Here is a 17,792-nt window from a genome sequence, read left to right on the forward strand (position 1 = left end):
GGTGAACATTTTACCCTAGTCGCCCACGCCCATCTGCTGCTGCCATGACCACCGCGCTCCCCCTGGAGCCGTTCACCATCACTGGCCCACCGCCGTCGCAGGCTGCGAGGTGGAAGAAGTGGGTGGAGCGGTCACAGAATTTCTTCAAGGCGGCGGAGATCACGGCTCCATGGCGGCGCGCCATGTTGCTACACCTGGGAGGAGAGGCCATCCATGACATCGCGAAGGAGGTCAGAGAAGACGGCCCGCCCAGAAACTACGCCACGATGCGCGATGCAATTACCGCGTATTTCCAGCCTTTTGCCAGCACCGACTACGAGAGGTTCCTACTCCGCCAAGCCCGCCAGCTCCCGGATAAGTCCGTCAACGTCTTTTACGAGAGGCTGAAGAAGCTAGCCAGCACGTGCACTCTCCCTGATGCCGATGACGAGATCCGCGCCCAATTCATACAGGGTTTCGCGTCTTCGAAACTGCGTGAAAGGGTGTTGGAGGAAGACAATATGACCATGAGGGACATCCTCCAGCTCGGACGGTCCAAAGAGTTATCCAAGGCCAGAGCCGCGCATATGGAGGCCAAGCAGGCCGTCGTAGTGAAGACAGAGCCGGTGTGCGCCCTACAGACCGACACCCCGGACGCCCGTCCAAAGCAACCCCGGCAAGGAACTCCTAAACTGGCCCAGTCATCGCGCGACCGCCCCTGCGCATGGTGCGGAGGCCCGACACCCCACAACGGGACCTGCCCAGCACAGGGCAAGATCTGCAGCGCCTGTGGGAAAGTCAATCACTTGGCGAGTGTGTGCCGGTCAACACCGAAGAAGAAACAAAATGGCCCACCCAGGAGGGTAAGAACAGTGGAACCGCTTCCTAACAGCCCCACCAGCAGCGACATGGACGATGACGAAGCTGACACTGCCTCCGTCCATGTTGTCTGGATGCTCAACACCCTCACGGCCATGCCGTCTGCGGCACCCATGTGCACCATCAACGTGCAGGACCAGGCGGTAGCACCCCTGATCGACACAGGGGCTACAATCAATCTGATGGCTGCCAGCGTATATCGGACACTAGTGAACGCCCCAGCACTCCATCCCACCAGGATGCAGGTGTACGCCTACGGCACCTCGCGTCCACTCCGCCTGTGCGGAATGTTCCGGACAGACCTATGCCACGACTCTCCCCGCCTGCAGACCAAAGTCTACGTATCTCAGGATTCCTACTGGGATGTAGAACGCCGCAATACCTTGGATTGATCCATTTTGCCCTCACTGTCTAAGCCCACAGCCTCGACCATCTGGTGCAAGAGTTCACGACCCTGTTCGATGGGATCGGATGTTTGAAAGGACCAGCTATTCACCTTCACATAGACAAATCGGTCGCCCCAGTAGCCCTCCGTCACCGACGTATCGCGTTTCACCTACGGCCCAAGGTGGAAGCAGAGCTACGGTTGCTTGAACGAGCAGGGATCATCGAGAGAGTGAGTGGCCCCACCCGTGGGTGTCGCCCATTGTGGTGGCAAATAAACCAAAACAGCCCGACGCAGTGAGGATCTGCGTGAACATGCGCATTCCCAATCTCGCTGTCAAGCGTGAACGCCATCTGACGCCAACGATAAATGATATTATTGGGGAGTTATCCGGCTCGAAGTGGTTCTCAAAGATGGATCTGCGGTCAGGATACCACCAAATTCCCCTACACCGAGATTCACGCCCGATTACCACCTTCCCTACTCACGCCGGACTCTGGCGATATACCCGGCTCAACTTCGGAATATCAAGTGCCGCAGAGGTATTTCAGAACATCATCCAGAACGACCTGCAAGGGCTGGAAGGCATCTTAAACGTTAGTGACGACATCCTAGTTCACGCACCAACCTTGGACGAGAACATCAGATGCCTCCAAGCAGTGTTTGCCCGACTTCAAGAGCGAGGCCTGACCCTTCACTGGGAAAAGTGCGACTTCCTGCGGAAAGACATTAGTTTTTTTGGATACCGGTTCTTTGACCAAGGGATAGGACCGGATCCAGAAAAGGTCAAGGACATTCACGAAGCTCCCGCCCCCAACATCAGTGACAGCCGTCCGCAGCTTCCTCGGAATGGTCACCTATTGCGGGAGGTTCATCAAGGACCTGGCGGATCTCACCGGCCCCCTTCGCAACCTCACCAAGTCCACTACCACCTGGAAGTGGGGCCCGGAACAACAAGAATCTTTCAGAAGGACCAAAGCCGCGCTGTCAGCAGACACAACCCTGGCCTATTTTGACCCCTGAAACGAGTCGCAACTGGTAGTGGACGCAAGCCCAACAGGCCTGGGAGCCGTTTTAGCCCAGCAGCAAGCCTGCGGCGAGTGGGCCCCCGTTGCTTACGCAAGCAGAACCCTTACGCCAACAGAACAGCGTTACTCGCAGATTAAAAGAGAGGCTATCGCAATCCTGTGGGGGTGTCGGCACTAACACATCTACTTGTATGGACACCCGTTCATGGTAATAACCGACCACAAGCCTCTTATCCTGCTGTTCCAGGGATCCTCGACTCGCCCTCCTCCCCGAATCGAGAAATGGGTGCTCCAACTCCAGGAATTCCATTTCACCGTGGAATATCGGCCCGGCACCCGGAACCCTGCCGACTTCCTGGCCCGACATGCCCGCCCAGTCACCGAAGCGGAAGCGGCAGAAGCCACCGCCACGGAGGAGTACGTACGGATGATTGTGGAGAGGTCCAGGCCGCTGCCAATCTCTCTAGACAAAGTAGCGCGAGCCACCAAAGACGACGACTGCCTGCAGATCGTAATTCAGGCCCTCGCCTCAGGGAACTGGAAACCTCTCCAAAGCCCGGCCTCTTTCTGCACTCCTGGAGCTCAAGCAATGTTGAAAGCACTGCACCAAGTCCGCAACGAACTGTCAATCTCTCCAGAAGGGTGTCTTTTGAGAAGACCTCGCCTTGTGCTATCGGACTGCCTCTCCCAACAAGCAGCCCTCCTGGCGCACGGCGTGCATCAGGGCATAGTGAAGTCGAAAAACTGTCTTCGGAGCAAACTCTGGTTCCCAGGTCTAGATCGGATCGTGGAAGCCATCCTCCAATGGTGCCCTGTGTGTCTGGCAACCAGTCTGTCAAGCCACCCAGCGCCGGTAATCACCGAGGATGGGCCGACGTCTCCGTCGGAACGGGCCAGTGCGGATTTTGGTAGCCTCCCAGGCGGAAAGTACATGTTCGTTGTAGTGGATGACTTCTCACGGTATCCAGAGGTGGAGATCCTGTCCTCCACCGCCGCCTCAGAAGTCATACCAAAGTTTGAAAAAATAATCGCCACCCATGGTCTCATTGGTGAACTACGCACGGACAATGGGCCGCCCTTCAATGGTGCTGAGCTGGACGAGTATCTGCTGTCCCACCGTGTCAAACATCGACGCATAACCCCAAGGTGTCCCCAGGCGAATGGAGAAATAGAGCGGCTAATGCGGACACTAAACAAGACTATCCAGATAACTCTAGCGGACGGCCAGAGTCTGGAGCTAGCCCTCTACCAGTTTCTGCGCAAATATAGACTGACACACCACTGCACGACTGGAGTCCCACCAAGCCGCCTCTGTTTTGGCAGGGTGGTCACGGATACCATCCCACACCACCCTACGTGGGCAACATCTCCAGCCCCACTGAGCCGATCCATGGAACGGAGAACAAAAACAAATGCGGAAGCATTCCGCCGGAGAAAAGCTATCGACAGTCCGATTGAGGTTGGCAACCGAGTGCTGGTGAAGGACCGCCACCTAGGGGGAAAATTCCGCCTACCTTTTGAACTGGACCCTTGGACCATAATCAACATTAACAGTACCATGATCACTGAATCCAGGGGCGGAGAGAAGGTCACGAGAAACGTGTCGTTCTTCAAAAGAGTCCCGATGGATGACGACGGAGAATTCCCAGAACCAGGGGAGAACCACCCGGACACTTCACAGGATCCAGGGGAAGCGTCTGGAGGTGATACGCTGCCCAGAACCTCAAGCCCAAGGAGCGACCCAACCACGCAGGAAGGCACCCCGTCGCAAGAAGCACAGAGCAGCCAAGACACGGCTAAGAGAGACTATTCCGAGGACATGTTCCAAACCCTGCCGAACAGGAGCAGCCAAGGCAGGTACCACCTGCGCCCCTGTCCAAGACCATCCCAGAGGTACCAAGACTTTGTTGCCCGCTGCCAGCCACGGAAGTATGACGAACCTGTATACCAGTCAAGACCAAGTAAGACTGTTCCAATTTGTTTTGTAACTTGCAGAGACTGTAATATTTTGTCAGGCTATTGATGCATCTTTTGTGTTTGTAATGTTTTGCATTTCTGGGTAAAAGAGGAATGTAATGTTTTGCCCAGGACCGGGCCAATCCACGTTAAGTGTTCTGTGGGGATTTCAAGCCCCCCTCTGTGCGTGTCTGTGGTGGGCCGACCCTGCGTCCGGGCAGGCGGCACGTTGTGAAGTGAATAAAAGCCCAGGGCGCTGGGCGTGGCTTTTAGTGAAGTAGCCGGCCTCCAGAGTAAACGTCCCACATGTGTGGTGTGTACTTATTTGCCAGGGCCTACCTCAAACACTTCAGCAGCTAGCACTCACAATCCCCTTTGACAGCGCTTAAAGGGACTGCCAAAGCTGCTACGTATTAGTTGCTCAAGCGCACCTTATGTGGGTCCCGACATGGATGAGGGTGTGTCACAAGAATCCCCTGCATCGAGATCCACACGCAGGGGTGGGAGAATTGTGAACTACAATTCCCATGAGACATAGCACGTTGACGCTGTGCGTGGAGGGAGTCGGTCTAATAAACAGAAGACGGACTGTGGAACAACGTCGGAAAATCTTCCCGGTTCCTGATCAAGGTAGGACGTCGTCTTGCCTGCTGGTGTGGTAAGAGTACTCTGCACCACTTGCCCTTTCTCTTTGTTACTTTTCTGCATTGACGGGGAGGCCCTCGTCACGCGTACAGTGCGTTTGATAAGCATTTTCTGCTCCAATGTCCGACGCACAGACTCCCTTATCTCTCGCCCTCACCTATTCAAGTTGAGCCTCTCCGGCTTGATCTGTCATTTTGACTTTTTCCCCATGCTGTGGAGCGTTCCGCATATTGCTTAGTGCCCAACAGACTGGTTTTCAATCCTGCAAACAGAGAATCACCGCTAGTGGTTCCCTCTATATTACCTTTGACATTTACATATGCTTTACTGTGAGAAATTGTTTAGCCAGGACCATATACTATTGGTGAGGGTTTGCTTGGATTTGGCTGTTTGGTCTTCAACACAGAACATTGGAATAGCATTTCCTCCTTGTACTTATGAGATTGTAATAACTACAAGGAATTGCTGGATAAGTCTTTTATGCGTTTGGTGTCTTTTTTGCTCTATTTAACAGGAGTGATTACCAGAGCGGTACAGGACTAAGCTCAACCCCTGTGATGACATATCGAGTCGATAAAGGGTATGGCATATTGTGGGATTAAGCATTACTTCATTAGTTTATTATCTTGGCATGTATTATTATGATGTTATAAAGATATTTTGTCCATACATATATTTGATACAGCAAACACAGAGGAAGAAAAGATTTCCCCCCATACGTAGAATATTGCATGCTGCATAGAAGTGTTATTTGTTGTTACAGGTATTTGGAATGTTCTATCTCTTGAGGAATTGTGATGTTTAATGTACATTCTGAGGTGCTCAACAGTATGGAATATTTATGATCTTTGAGATCTCCCGCTTTGCTGTTCCTTCCCTATCCTTCCCTCGCTTGATCATCCCACCGTTCTGTGCTATTATAGCTGTTCTGGCTAGAGACTATCAAGAGGAGGGATATTCTGAGCTACAAACCGACCTTGAGGACTTCTACCTTGACAAAAGCAGATTCACAGCACATGTCCAAAAACTGGGTAGTCAAAAATGCAAAACATCTAGATGGGCTAACTGGGTTGGTACCCACTGTCTTAAAAATAGAATAATCACCACCAATACTAATAGCACCAGCAACAGACACCACTAATCACACCAACAGTACCACAATCAATACTACCAATACAATGAAATTAACATTATCACCACCAAGTCTGTCAATACCATCAACAATATTAATTATGCAACAAATACCATAACAACAATAAAACATCACAAATACTAGACAATAACCATTACTGCCAATACTATCAAAAGCTTTACTATCAATAAGGCCATTACAATAACAAAACCAATACCCTATAAGCCATACTACTTCCACCAATACCACAATCAGTACCAACAATACCACTACCACTGCAACATCAACACCATTAACAGCAATACCCCCACCACAGTACCTATACTACCACACCACTAATAACCCCAGCAATGTCCCTACCGGTATTAACAACACTAATACTATTGCCACCAATACCAACAACTACTGTCACAACCACCACTTCCACAACATACACCTATTACATTACCATTGCTACCAGTACCATCATAATTACCACCAGAATTAACAACAAATAGCACCAGCAATTGGTGGCAATTACACAGAACCCACAAACAGTTATACAAGTATGGCCACCAGCCATACAAACACAAAACAAAATATTGGTGGCTGTGACATATGTTGCACTTCTAAAACAACATCAACGTAAAGGGGTATAGTAAATTACATAAACTGTATACAATGTTCAAAAGTGCCCACATGGTAAATGTGCCCAGCTAAGCAAGGGTGCTGAAATGTCAAGGAGAAAAAGCTCTAGGGCAACAATGCTACAATATTATAACCGAAGCAAACTATATAAGGCAGTACAAATAGTTCAATAAGAATTCAAGAATGTGCAGTCTGGAAGCGGTAAATCAAAGTCCATTAAATAATAATATCTTCTTGATATCCTTCCAATTCTTACAGTGCAGAGATATCAATACATACAAAAAGACCAGAGGCAGACAACATGTGTTTCGTCTTCTTGACTTTTTCAAGGCTGCCAGTGCTGACTGCATATAAGCAGTAGTCACAGTTGTCGTTCTATACAAAGTAGTTCCATTTGTGTCTCTTAAGACGGCCATGATACACCCCGTTGTGCAGAGTCTCCCCGTCTCATGCCCACTGGCCCTCTCCATTTGATAGAACTGAACCTGTGACTACTGCTTATATGCAATCTGCAGTAGCAGCCTTGAAAAAGCAATCAATACCATAACATGACCAAGACTGTCTATTCAGCCTAGTTCAGTACCACCACACGAGCACCACCGGTACTAATGCCAATTCCGCCACGGAAAATATTACATTTACTATTCGAACTCCAGGGAGTACAACAGTAGGAAAAGTGTTGGATAGCAGAGGGTAAAAATTATTATTCCCACTCCAGTAAGAGCAACAGTAGGGAAAGTGTTGGATAGCGGAGGGGAAAAACTTACTATTCCCACTCCAAACAGTGCAACAGTAGGGAGAGTGTTGGATAGCGGAGGGGTAAAAACTTACTATTCCCAATCCAGAGAGTGCAACAGTAGGGAAAGTGTTGGGTAGGGGAGGGGTAAAAATTACTATTCCCACTCCAGAGAGTGGAACTTCAGGGAAAGTCCGGGAGAGCGGAAAGGTAAAAATTACTATTCCAACTCCAGTGAGTGCAACAGTAGGGAAATTGATGGATAGCGGAGGGGAAAAAATTACTATTCCCACTCCAGAGAGTGCAACTTCAGGGAAAGTCTTGGAGAGCGGAAAGGTAAAAAAATACAATTCCAACTCCAGTGAGTGCAACAGTAGGGAAAGTTTAGGATAGTGGAGAGATACAAATTACTACTCCCACTGCGGTTAGTGCAACAGTAGGGAAAGTGCTAGATGGCGGAGGGGTAAAAATTACTATTCCCACGACAGTCAGTGCAACAGTAGGGAAAGTGCTGGTTAGCGGAGGGGTAAACATTACTATTCCAACTACAGTGAGTGTAACAAGAGGGAAAGTGCTGGATAGCGGAGGGGTAAAATGTACGATTCCCACTCCAGAGAGTGCACTTCAGGGAAAGTCTTAGAGAGCGGAAAGGTAAAAATTTCTATTCCAGCTCCAGTGAGTGCAACAGTAGGGAAAGTGCAGGATAGCGGAGAGATAAAAATTACTATTCCGACTGCGGTTGGTGTAACAGTAGGGAGTGTGCTGTATAGCGGAGAGGTAAAAATTACTATTCCCACTACAGTCAGTGCAACAGTAGGGAAAGCATTGAATTGCGGAGGGGTAAAAATTACTTTTCCCACTCCAATGAGTGTAACAGTAAGGAAAGTGTTGGATAGTGGAGGGGTAAAAATTACTATTCCAACTCCAATGTGTGCAACAGTAGAGAAAGTGTTGGGTAGCGGAGAGGTAAAAATTACTATTCCAACTCCAGTGAGTGCAACAGTAGGGAAAGTGCAGGATATCGGAGAGATCAAAAGTACTATTCCCACTCCAGTGAGTAGAACCGTAGGGAAAGTGCTGGAAAGCGGCGGGGTAAACATTATTATTCCCACTCCAGAGAGTGCAACTTCAGGGAAAGTCTTGGAGAGTGGAAAGGCAAAAATTACTATTACAACTCCAGTGAGTGCAACCGTAGAGAAAGTGCAGGATAGCAGAGAGATACAAATTACTATTCCCACTGTGGTTAGTGCAACAGTAGGGAAAGTGCTGGATAGCCGAGGGATACAAATTACTGTTCCCACTCCAATGAGTGTAACAGTAAGGAAAGTGTTGGATAGCGAGGGGTACAAATTACTAATCCCACTCCAGTGAGTGCAACAGTAGGGAAAGTGCCGGATAGTGGAGGGGTAAAAATTACTATTCCCACTCCAGTGGGTGCAAGAGTAGGGAAAGTATTGGATAGCAAAGGGGTAAAAATTGCTATTCCAACTCCAGTGAGTGCAACAATAGGGAAAGTGCTGGATAGCGGAGGGGTAAAAATTACTATTGCAACTCCAGTGAGTGCAACAGTAGGGAAAGTATAGGATAGCGGAGGGGTAAAAATTGCTATTCGAACTCCAGTGAGTGCAACAGTAGAGAAAGTGCTGGATAGCGGAAAGGTAAAAATTACTATTCCAACTCCAGTGAGTGCAACAGTAGGGAAAGTGCAGGATAGAGAAGAGATAAAAATTTCCATTCCCACTGCAGTTGGTGCAACAGTAGGGAAAGTGCTGGATAGCGGAGGGGTAAAAATTACAATTCCCACTACAGTCAGTGCAACAGTAGGGAAAGGATTGGATTGCGGTGGGGTAAAAATTACTTTTCCCACTCCAATGAGTGTAACAGTAAGGAAAGTTTTGGATAGCGTAGGGGGAAAAATTACTATTCCAACTCGAATGAGTGCAACAGAAGGTAAAGTGTTAGATAGCAGAGGAATAAAAATTAGTATTCCCACTCCAGTCATTTCAACAGTAGGTTGAAAGTGTTGGATTGCAGAGGGGAAAAAATTAGCACTCCAGTCAGTTCAAAATTAACAACAAACAAAATAACAACAACCAAAAATGTAAAAAGCCAAAAATAATATATATATCAGTATTTTATGAATTAAAATACAAATATATATCATATTAAAACATTTTTTAAATGTAAACATATTATAATGTTAAATACATATGACAAATACCTACAAATATTTTATTAACAGTAAGGAAAGTGTTGGATAGCGGAGGGGTAAAAGTTACTATTCCCACTCCAGTGAGTGCAGCAGTCGGGAAAGTGCTGGACGGCGGAGGGGTAAAAATTACTATTCCCACTCCAGAGAGTGCAACTTCAGGGAAAGTCTTGGAGAGCGGAAAGGTAAAAATTACTATTCCAACTCCAGTGAGTGCAACAGTAGGGAAAGTGTAGGATAGCGGAGAGATAACAATTACTATTCCCACTGCGGTTGGTGCAACAGTAGGGAAAGTGCTGGAGAGCGGAGGGGTAAAAATTACTGGTCCCACTACAGTCAGTGCAACAGTAGGGAAAGCATTGGATTGCGTAGGGGTAAAAATTACTTTTCCCACTCCAATGAGTGCAACAGAAGGAAAAGTGTTGGATAGCATAGGGGTAACAATTAGTATTCCCACTACAGTCATTTCAACAGTAGGTTGAAAGTGTTGGATTGCAGAGGGGTACAAATTATCACTCCAGTCAGTTCAAAATTAACAACAAACAAAAAAACAACAACAACAAATTAAAAAAACCAAAATAAAAAAAATATAAATATTTTATGAATTAAAATACAAATATATATAATATTAAAATATTTGTAAAATGTAAACATATTATAATGTCAAATACATATGACAAATACCTACAAATATTTTATTAAATAAAATAAAAATAATTTTCAAACAAATAAATATGTGTAATTAGAAATTATTTAGAAACAAAAACGAGATTTATTACATAAATGTTTAAAGAATGTAGTAATAAAAACAAATTAGAACACATAAAAATGAATTACTTTCCCACCCTGTCCCCCTATAATCCCCACAACCCATAGGTAAAATTAAACTGTAGAAAATTAATTACACAGTAATTAAAAAGTATTTTCAATCAAAAAACTAATAGTATTTAACAACTAATTATAAAGTAAAATTAATTTACTCCCCACCCTTTACCCCTATAAAATCAAAACCCCCACAAAAAATAAACAATTACACTAATTAATTATCAAATCCTTCATTAATACTAATTATTTAAACATAAATTGCTTCCCATCCTTCACCCCTGTAAACCCCACAACCCACCCCTAAAATGAATTACACAATTTTCATATCTAATTTTCAATTAATTATTTGATAATGTTTAACAACTATTTATTTATTAATTAAACATAAATTACTTTCCACCCTTTACCCCTATAAACCCCAAAACCTACACCTACAATTAATTACACAATCTCCATGTTTAATTGTCAATTGATTAATTAATATTAATTAACAACTAATTATGAATTAATTAAAAATAAATTACTTCTCATCCTTTCACCCTATAAACCCTACTACCTGCACCTAAAATATTTACACAATTTCCATATTTAATTTTCAATTAATACATTATTATTAATTAACAACAAATTATTAAGTAATTAAAAATAAATTACTTCCTAACTTTTACCCCTATAAACCCCACAACACACACCTAAAACACATTACACAATTGCCATATTTAATGACCAATTAATTAATTAATATTAATTACCAGTCAAATAATTAATAATAAATTACTTCCCACAATTAACACTATAAAATCTCAATTAAATAAATATAAATAAATACAAAATAATCATTAATTTATTATAATTAAATTACTTCCCAACCTATTCCCCTATAAACCTACAACCTGCTACGGAAATAAAAAACACAAAATGTAATTAAAATAAAATTGATAACTACTAAAAATGTAACATATATATTAAAAAACATATACTTATACAAAAAAATACATCACATACATTTCAATTATATACTAAAATACATAACACTAATTAAAAAATCAATATTTTAAACAACTACATTTTTGTAAACGATATTAATGACTTCTATGTTTTTAAAAACAATATTTCTTACCTTAAAATTGACATTATTGACCACGATATTTATGCTGCCAATATTTCTGTGTCAAGGTATTTACAACTCGATATTTGTGTAAGTCGACAGTTCTAACTCAATATTTTGTCTAAATACCCTTCTTGTTACCTGTGGCCCCCAGAGGCACCAGGTATCTCCTTGGGTAACTGATGCCCAAGTTATGTTGGAAATCAACATGCACCTGAATTAAACAATGTCTTTCCCAAGTGTCCTCAGTAGCCCATTAAGTTAATATCTCTTAAGTATAGTGTGTCGAAATATGCCTCCTAGAAGGTGTGCTTCTAAATGTGCTCACACACTGCGCCAATGTCAGTAATACAAAGTGACGCTTTGCCGGCTGTGGCAAGCCTCTGATGTGGGTGTCTGTGGCTGGGTGGCAGTCCAAATGAAATGCCGGGAGACACGTGAAGTTATGAGAAACTCCTGTTGTTCGTTATTTGATATCTACCCTTGAATCTGATAATAGTGATAGAATCTATTCCAATTTTTATAATGACATTTGCACATAAGAATGAAATCACGCCACTATTTCAAATCTCCTGTCATGAACACTCCATCAACACCATCTCAGAAATACATGGTCAGGTAGGCTTTGTGACCTAGGCCTTAGGTAACTGATTGGCAGGTGACTGGTGTGGTAGCACATAGCCGGCAGACAAATATGCAAACTGGAAATTCAAGTCAATCCCCCACAAATGCAGTGACACCACAATGGTTCAGGGAGATTGGCCCCAATAAAGCACCCATGGCGGAGAGGAGTGCACATTCTCAAAACACCATAAAGTTAGATGTCACATGAAGTTAGTAACACACAGTCAGGACACAGCACACACAGTACATACGTTGATCATGCGCTCCTCGTACCGGACATCTGGACACGTTACCCACTGGCCCCCATTGTGTCCACACTTGCTCTAGGCCCATCTGCATTTGTTGTCAGTGGCCTTATGTATGACTCCACAGGTAAGGCCTGCATTCTTTTATAAAAAAAACAGAATTGACGGAAGTACTTTATGGTACCCAAAGAAATGTATAAAACCCTGTTCAGATTGATTTCACTTTGAGACAGTTCTCAGACCCTCTCCTGTAACTGTGCTTTCGGCCGAACTGTTTTATTAAACCAACTGTTCCTGTTTTGCCACACGCATCTTGGCTTTTGTTTTTCAAGGTAAATTCTAATTTGAGTAACAAATCAGCATGGCTTCTGCTCGTGATGGTAAATTGGAGCCCATATTTACAAAAAGATGTAGACATGAATTTGCACCAAAATGTTATATCTTCCTGAGGCTAGTGTAATGAGGAGAAATAGAGAGTTTTTATGCTGGAATGCGTGCACAAAACTATCCTGACTATAATGCAGGTAACCTTGCACTATGGCGTAAGGGTGCACGCGTTTGCACTAGGCAGCTAAAAGTACACCTGCACAAGGAGAGAGAAGGACTGTGCCATTTCTTTGAAGTTATGCCACAGTTCTGTTCTCTCCCTTTCACGCAATGCAGCATACCAGCTTTACTTGCTGTTCTTTGCTACACTGCGTTGCATACATTTGTAAATATGCCCATGAGATCGTTCTATTCTTTCACTTACCTTTATCCTTCCAAGCTCAAACTGGAATATGTTGGGACTTGTGGCCTGTGCAAAGACAGCAGGGAACAGCTTGGTGCTTGGTTCCACCTAAAATTAAAAACATAAGAATACATTCCCAAACCAGATTTGAAACAACATTGATAAATTTCAATAAAAGTGAACAGAAATCACGGCACTGTTTGTTAGTACGATATCATTTCAATAGGTACATTTACACAAATGTTAAGAGGCAATATATCTAAAGAGCTGAATTTACTGATTCATTCAATTTCACATGTGTATGTTCGAAAAGCAACACATCCTTTTTTCAGGATTAAACTGGATATATTTTCCAGCACCTAAGGGTGGTAAAGAACAAAGCAAGGACCTACCCCCTGTGCCCAGGCACATTAATGAGATCCATGAGGGGGAACAAAATGAACTGTCGTATTGTATGATAAACTCAGTCCGGAGGATGAGACGAGGAGTAATCGTGTAATGAAACTCCTATATATATATATATATATATATATATATATATATATATATATATATATATATATATATATATCCATCACGAAACAAGTAAGTTCATAATGCGCTCTCAGGCAGTAAGGAAAAAGGACCCAAATTCCAGGAATTGCAGTTTATTACACAACGCGCTTCAGCTAAACAGCCTTGTTCACGTGTAACCAAGCACAAACAAATCCGGCATTGATAAAGTTTTCAGGCTCCACAAAATACATGGACATAGAAAGGGGACATGAAAGACATATGAATGGCAGACATATTGGAATGGTACATCTTATCATAGACTAGTTCATATTATTGTGTACGATAAATCATACTGAGAGTTTCATGCACATGATAGTATCAGCATTTATCAATTTCAGAGGAAAATAGATCATAATAAAGTGTATAAATACAACAGTTAACGGCATAATATCACGGTGTGACTGTCCTACGTGGTTCAGGATTGTATCATTAGCAAGTGCACTAATATCAAAACTAATGTCCAAATACTATCATAAAAGGAATACAACTCCCACGGGTTGTTATGGAAAGTGAGTAGTCACTGTACCTCCCCAAGGCCATTCATGCATGTACATCGTTCTGGCAAATTCTTGACAAGTGTCATGTTCAAATAGTCCCGTAATAGTCCATTTGCAGGTCATCTAACCTTACCAGCCGGAATAACTGTGACAGAAAATGGAATGAAAGTGTGGTTTTCGGAGTGCAAAGGGTAGGTACGCCCGTGCAGGTGAATCCAAGTGAAGGGGCCCCTTCCTTTCCTCCTACAGTAATTAAAAGACAAAACAATTACATACAGTTAAAATAAAAAAATACATGAGTTATCTTGTGTTACAGAAGAAGAAATTATATATATATATACACATTTTTCCACCAAAAGAAATACTCGCACTCCACCAGAAGTATTATTATGCAGGTTTAATTATTCAGCTTTAACCAACGCGTTTCACAGCATCCGCTGCTTGATCACGGTTCCAACCGTGATCAAGCAGCGGATGCTGTGAAACGCGTTGGTTAAAGCTGAATAATTAAACCTGCATAATAATACTTCTGGTGGAGTGCGAGTATTTCTTTTGGTGGAAAATTGAATTTACAGGGAAAGCCCGTCCCTGGAACTTGCACCGGCTGACTAAGAGTGTGCCCCGGTAACGGAGCAGTTTGGTGACTAAATATATATACACATATACACAAGGTATATCTGACTATTATTAAAATTAGTCATGTAGAAAAGCTGGCTGACAGTTAATTGCGCGGCAGAGAAAAAGCTCATAAGGATCACTCTCTCAGATGACTTCCAAGTTCCTCGTCCATATTAAGACCTCCCGGGAATCTAGTCTGAAACTCTATAATGTACCTAGATTCTCGTTGTCTAAGGCTGAGTACTCTATCACCGCCTCTGGGATGTCTGGGAACATGTTCCAAAATGAAAAAATTCAAATCAGCAGTATTGGAAAAATGGTTTTGCTCAAAATGGCGTGCAACAGGGTACTTGGGGTCATGGTTGGTGATGGCCCTTAGGTGTTCTAGAATTCTCTTTTTGGCAGCACAGCTAGTGCTTCCAATGTACCATAGTTTACAGGTACATTATATGGCATAAACAACAAAGGTTGTGCCACAAGTGAGAAATTGTGTCAGTTTTTTGGTGATCCCTCTGTACTCCAGAAGCCCTCTATATTTACTGTGTTTGCACGCTTTGCAGTGGCCACAGGGGTAGAAACCAACTAAGCCATGTTGTGAATTGCTGGGATATTGAGTAATGTCATTTCTGACCACCAAATCCCGTATATTCCTATTTCTTCTGTAGGTGATAGTTGGTCTGTCTGGTATACAGTTTCCTAGAATGGTGTCAGTCTTAAGGATATCTCAGTTTTTTGTCAGAATCTTTTTAACTTTGTCTGCCTCAGAGTTAGATGTAAGAATCATCCTAGTGGGCTCATCTTTCTCTTTATTGTCATTAGCTGATGGTTCCTGTAAAGTGTGAGCTCTCTCAATCCCGTCTGCTCTCTCTATTGCTTTCTTCAATACCCAACTGGGATACCCTCTATTCTTGAATCTAGTTATGATGTTGTTTTTTTCTTCCATGTAGGAGTCAATATTGTTGCAGTTTCTGTTGGCCCTCAGCAGCTCACCATAAGGAATACTCCATTTGAGTGCCTCAGGGTGACTGCTGAGGGCATGTAGGACGCTGTTGCCCGCTGTGGCTTTGCGGTATAGGGATGTGCAGATCTTGTTATTTTTAATCTCGAGTGCTACATCTAGAAACTGAGTATGTGTATTACTGATGTTTCCGGTCAATAGAATGTTATACTTGTTGGTGTTCAGGTTGGAGATAAAGTTCTCTGCATCTTCCCTGGATCCTCTCCATACAGTGAAGAGGTCATCAATGTAGCGAAGCCACATGACGACTTTCTGAAAGTCACCTGCTAGCGTGGTGCTGGCAAAAATGTCTTGCTCCCAGTACCCCATAAACAAATTCGCAAAGCTCGGGGCAAAACAAGACCCCATTGCAGTACCATTAGTTTGCCTGTAGAGGGCGCCATTGAAAGAAAAATTTTTGTTAGTTAAACAAAATTGCATAATTTCCATTACCATTTTAGAATGTTCACGGTATCGCCTTGGTCTATTTCTCAGAAAATGTTCACATGCTTCTAAGCCTTGTTGGTGATTGATTTTCGTACACAGTGAATGAACATCTAATACAATAAACAGAAAATCAGGATCCCATGTGAGATTCTCAATATGGCATAAAAAATCTTTCGTGTCTCTGATGAAGCTAGGTAATTCAGTGACAAAGTCACAGAGAAAATTGTCGGCATATTTGGAAATGTGTTCGCTTACACTACCTATGGAGGAAACAATGGGACGTCCAGGTGGTTTGGTTGCATCTTTGTGTAATTTGGGAATTAGGTACAGAATCGGGAGTTTCGAAAAATCTTTTTTTAAATAGCAATATCCCTCCCAGACAAGGAGCCCCTTGTCCTTCCATGTCAACAACTTGTCCCAAATGTCGGTAATACTATGATTGTATACATCAATATTGACAGGTATGTAGAAGTTAGTGTCACTTAGTTGTCGTAGTGCCTCATTGATATAGTCTTCCCTGTCAAGTATTACGATGTTCCCACCCTTGTCAGCTGGACGTATTACGATAGTGGTGTCTTCATGAAATGTTTTGAGTGCTTGTCTTTGGGCAAGTGACAGATTATGTTTATAACCTCTTTGTCTACGTTTGTTTTTATCTCTTACATCAATCAGCCCCTTAATGGTACAATCATGAGATGTGTCTATATTATCATGGTGAAGTATGGGCATAAATGTTGATTTTGCCCTAAAGTCAGTTCTGGCCGCTGTATCTTGTACAGCGTCCATGTCTTCTAGGCATTGGGTGGTTGTGGTGGGTTGTTCATCTGTCATATTGTCACTATTGAGATCCGCTATAGCTAGAAGAGTATCGACATCCCCAATCACCAAATTGGTCATATTAGATCTGGTGTTGTTAATGTTTCTCGAGTTTTGACCTAATCTTTTTAATTTGTGCCATTTTTTTAGTTTACGTTTGCGCACAAATTTAAAAACATCTATTCTAGTGTCAGTGAAGTTAAAACCAGAGGTTTGGACAAAAGGAGAGACCAAGACATAGAGTTATTTTGTCAGAATCAGATATAAGTCTATTAGATAAATTGACAACTGTTTTGTTTACCGTTTGTGTATCCATTAATAGTTCTTGTTTGAGCGAGTCGTTCGGTTTCCCACTGCGCCCTTTGCTTAATCGGTATTCCCAGCGTTGTCCGAGTCTTTTTTTACGGTTTCTCCTATTCCCTTTCCTTTGTCTCTTCCTCTTCCTCGTCCTCTCGGGTTCGGTGAAGCATAATCTCTCTGGTTCTGTCTGTCTTTTTGGCGATCTTTCTGCATCACGCTAAATTCGTCTAAAAAAATCATTTTGCGAATACCTTCATCACTTGACGAGCTACCTATTGTGATGTCTGATTCAGTGTCACTGATGATTTGGTTTTCCGTTCTTGTGTTGCTTGTGTTCTCAGTCACAGATGGAGCACTTTGGGTTTTATATAAATGGTCATATTTACGGCTGAAAGTTAATAACCTCCCGCATTCATAATCAGCATAGTCTCGATTCATTTTGAGTTGTTTCGGT

At 43.3% G+C, this 17,792-nt stretch overlaps 1 protein-coding gene across 1 annotated transcript in view; it reads right to left on the bottom strand.

Moving 5' to 3' along the window:
• Nucleotides 1-17,792, bottom strand: part of RYR2 (ryanodine receptor 2) — a 3,071,198-nt gene that overhangs the window by 2,023,626 nt on the left and 1,029,780 nt on the right. Inside the window, exon 31 of the mRNA XM_078648003.1 lies at nt 13,130-13,216. Within this exon, the coding sequence (XP_078504129.1) occupies nt 13,130-13,216 (87 nt within the window). The remainder of the gene's footprint in view (nt 1-13,129; nt 13,217-17,792) is intronic.

The sequence above is a fragment of the Lissotriton helveticus genome, chromosome 6 (assembly GCF_964261635.1).
Source record: "Lissotriton helveticus chromosome 6, aLisHel1.1, whole genome shotgun sequence".
NCBI lineage: Eukaryota > Metazoa > Chordata > Amphibia > Caudata > Salamandridae > Lissotriton > Lissotriton helveticus.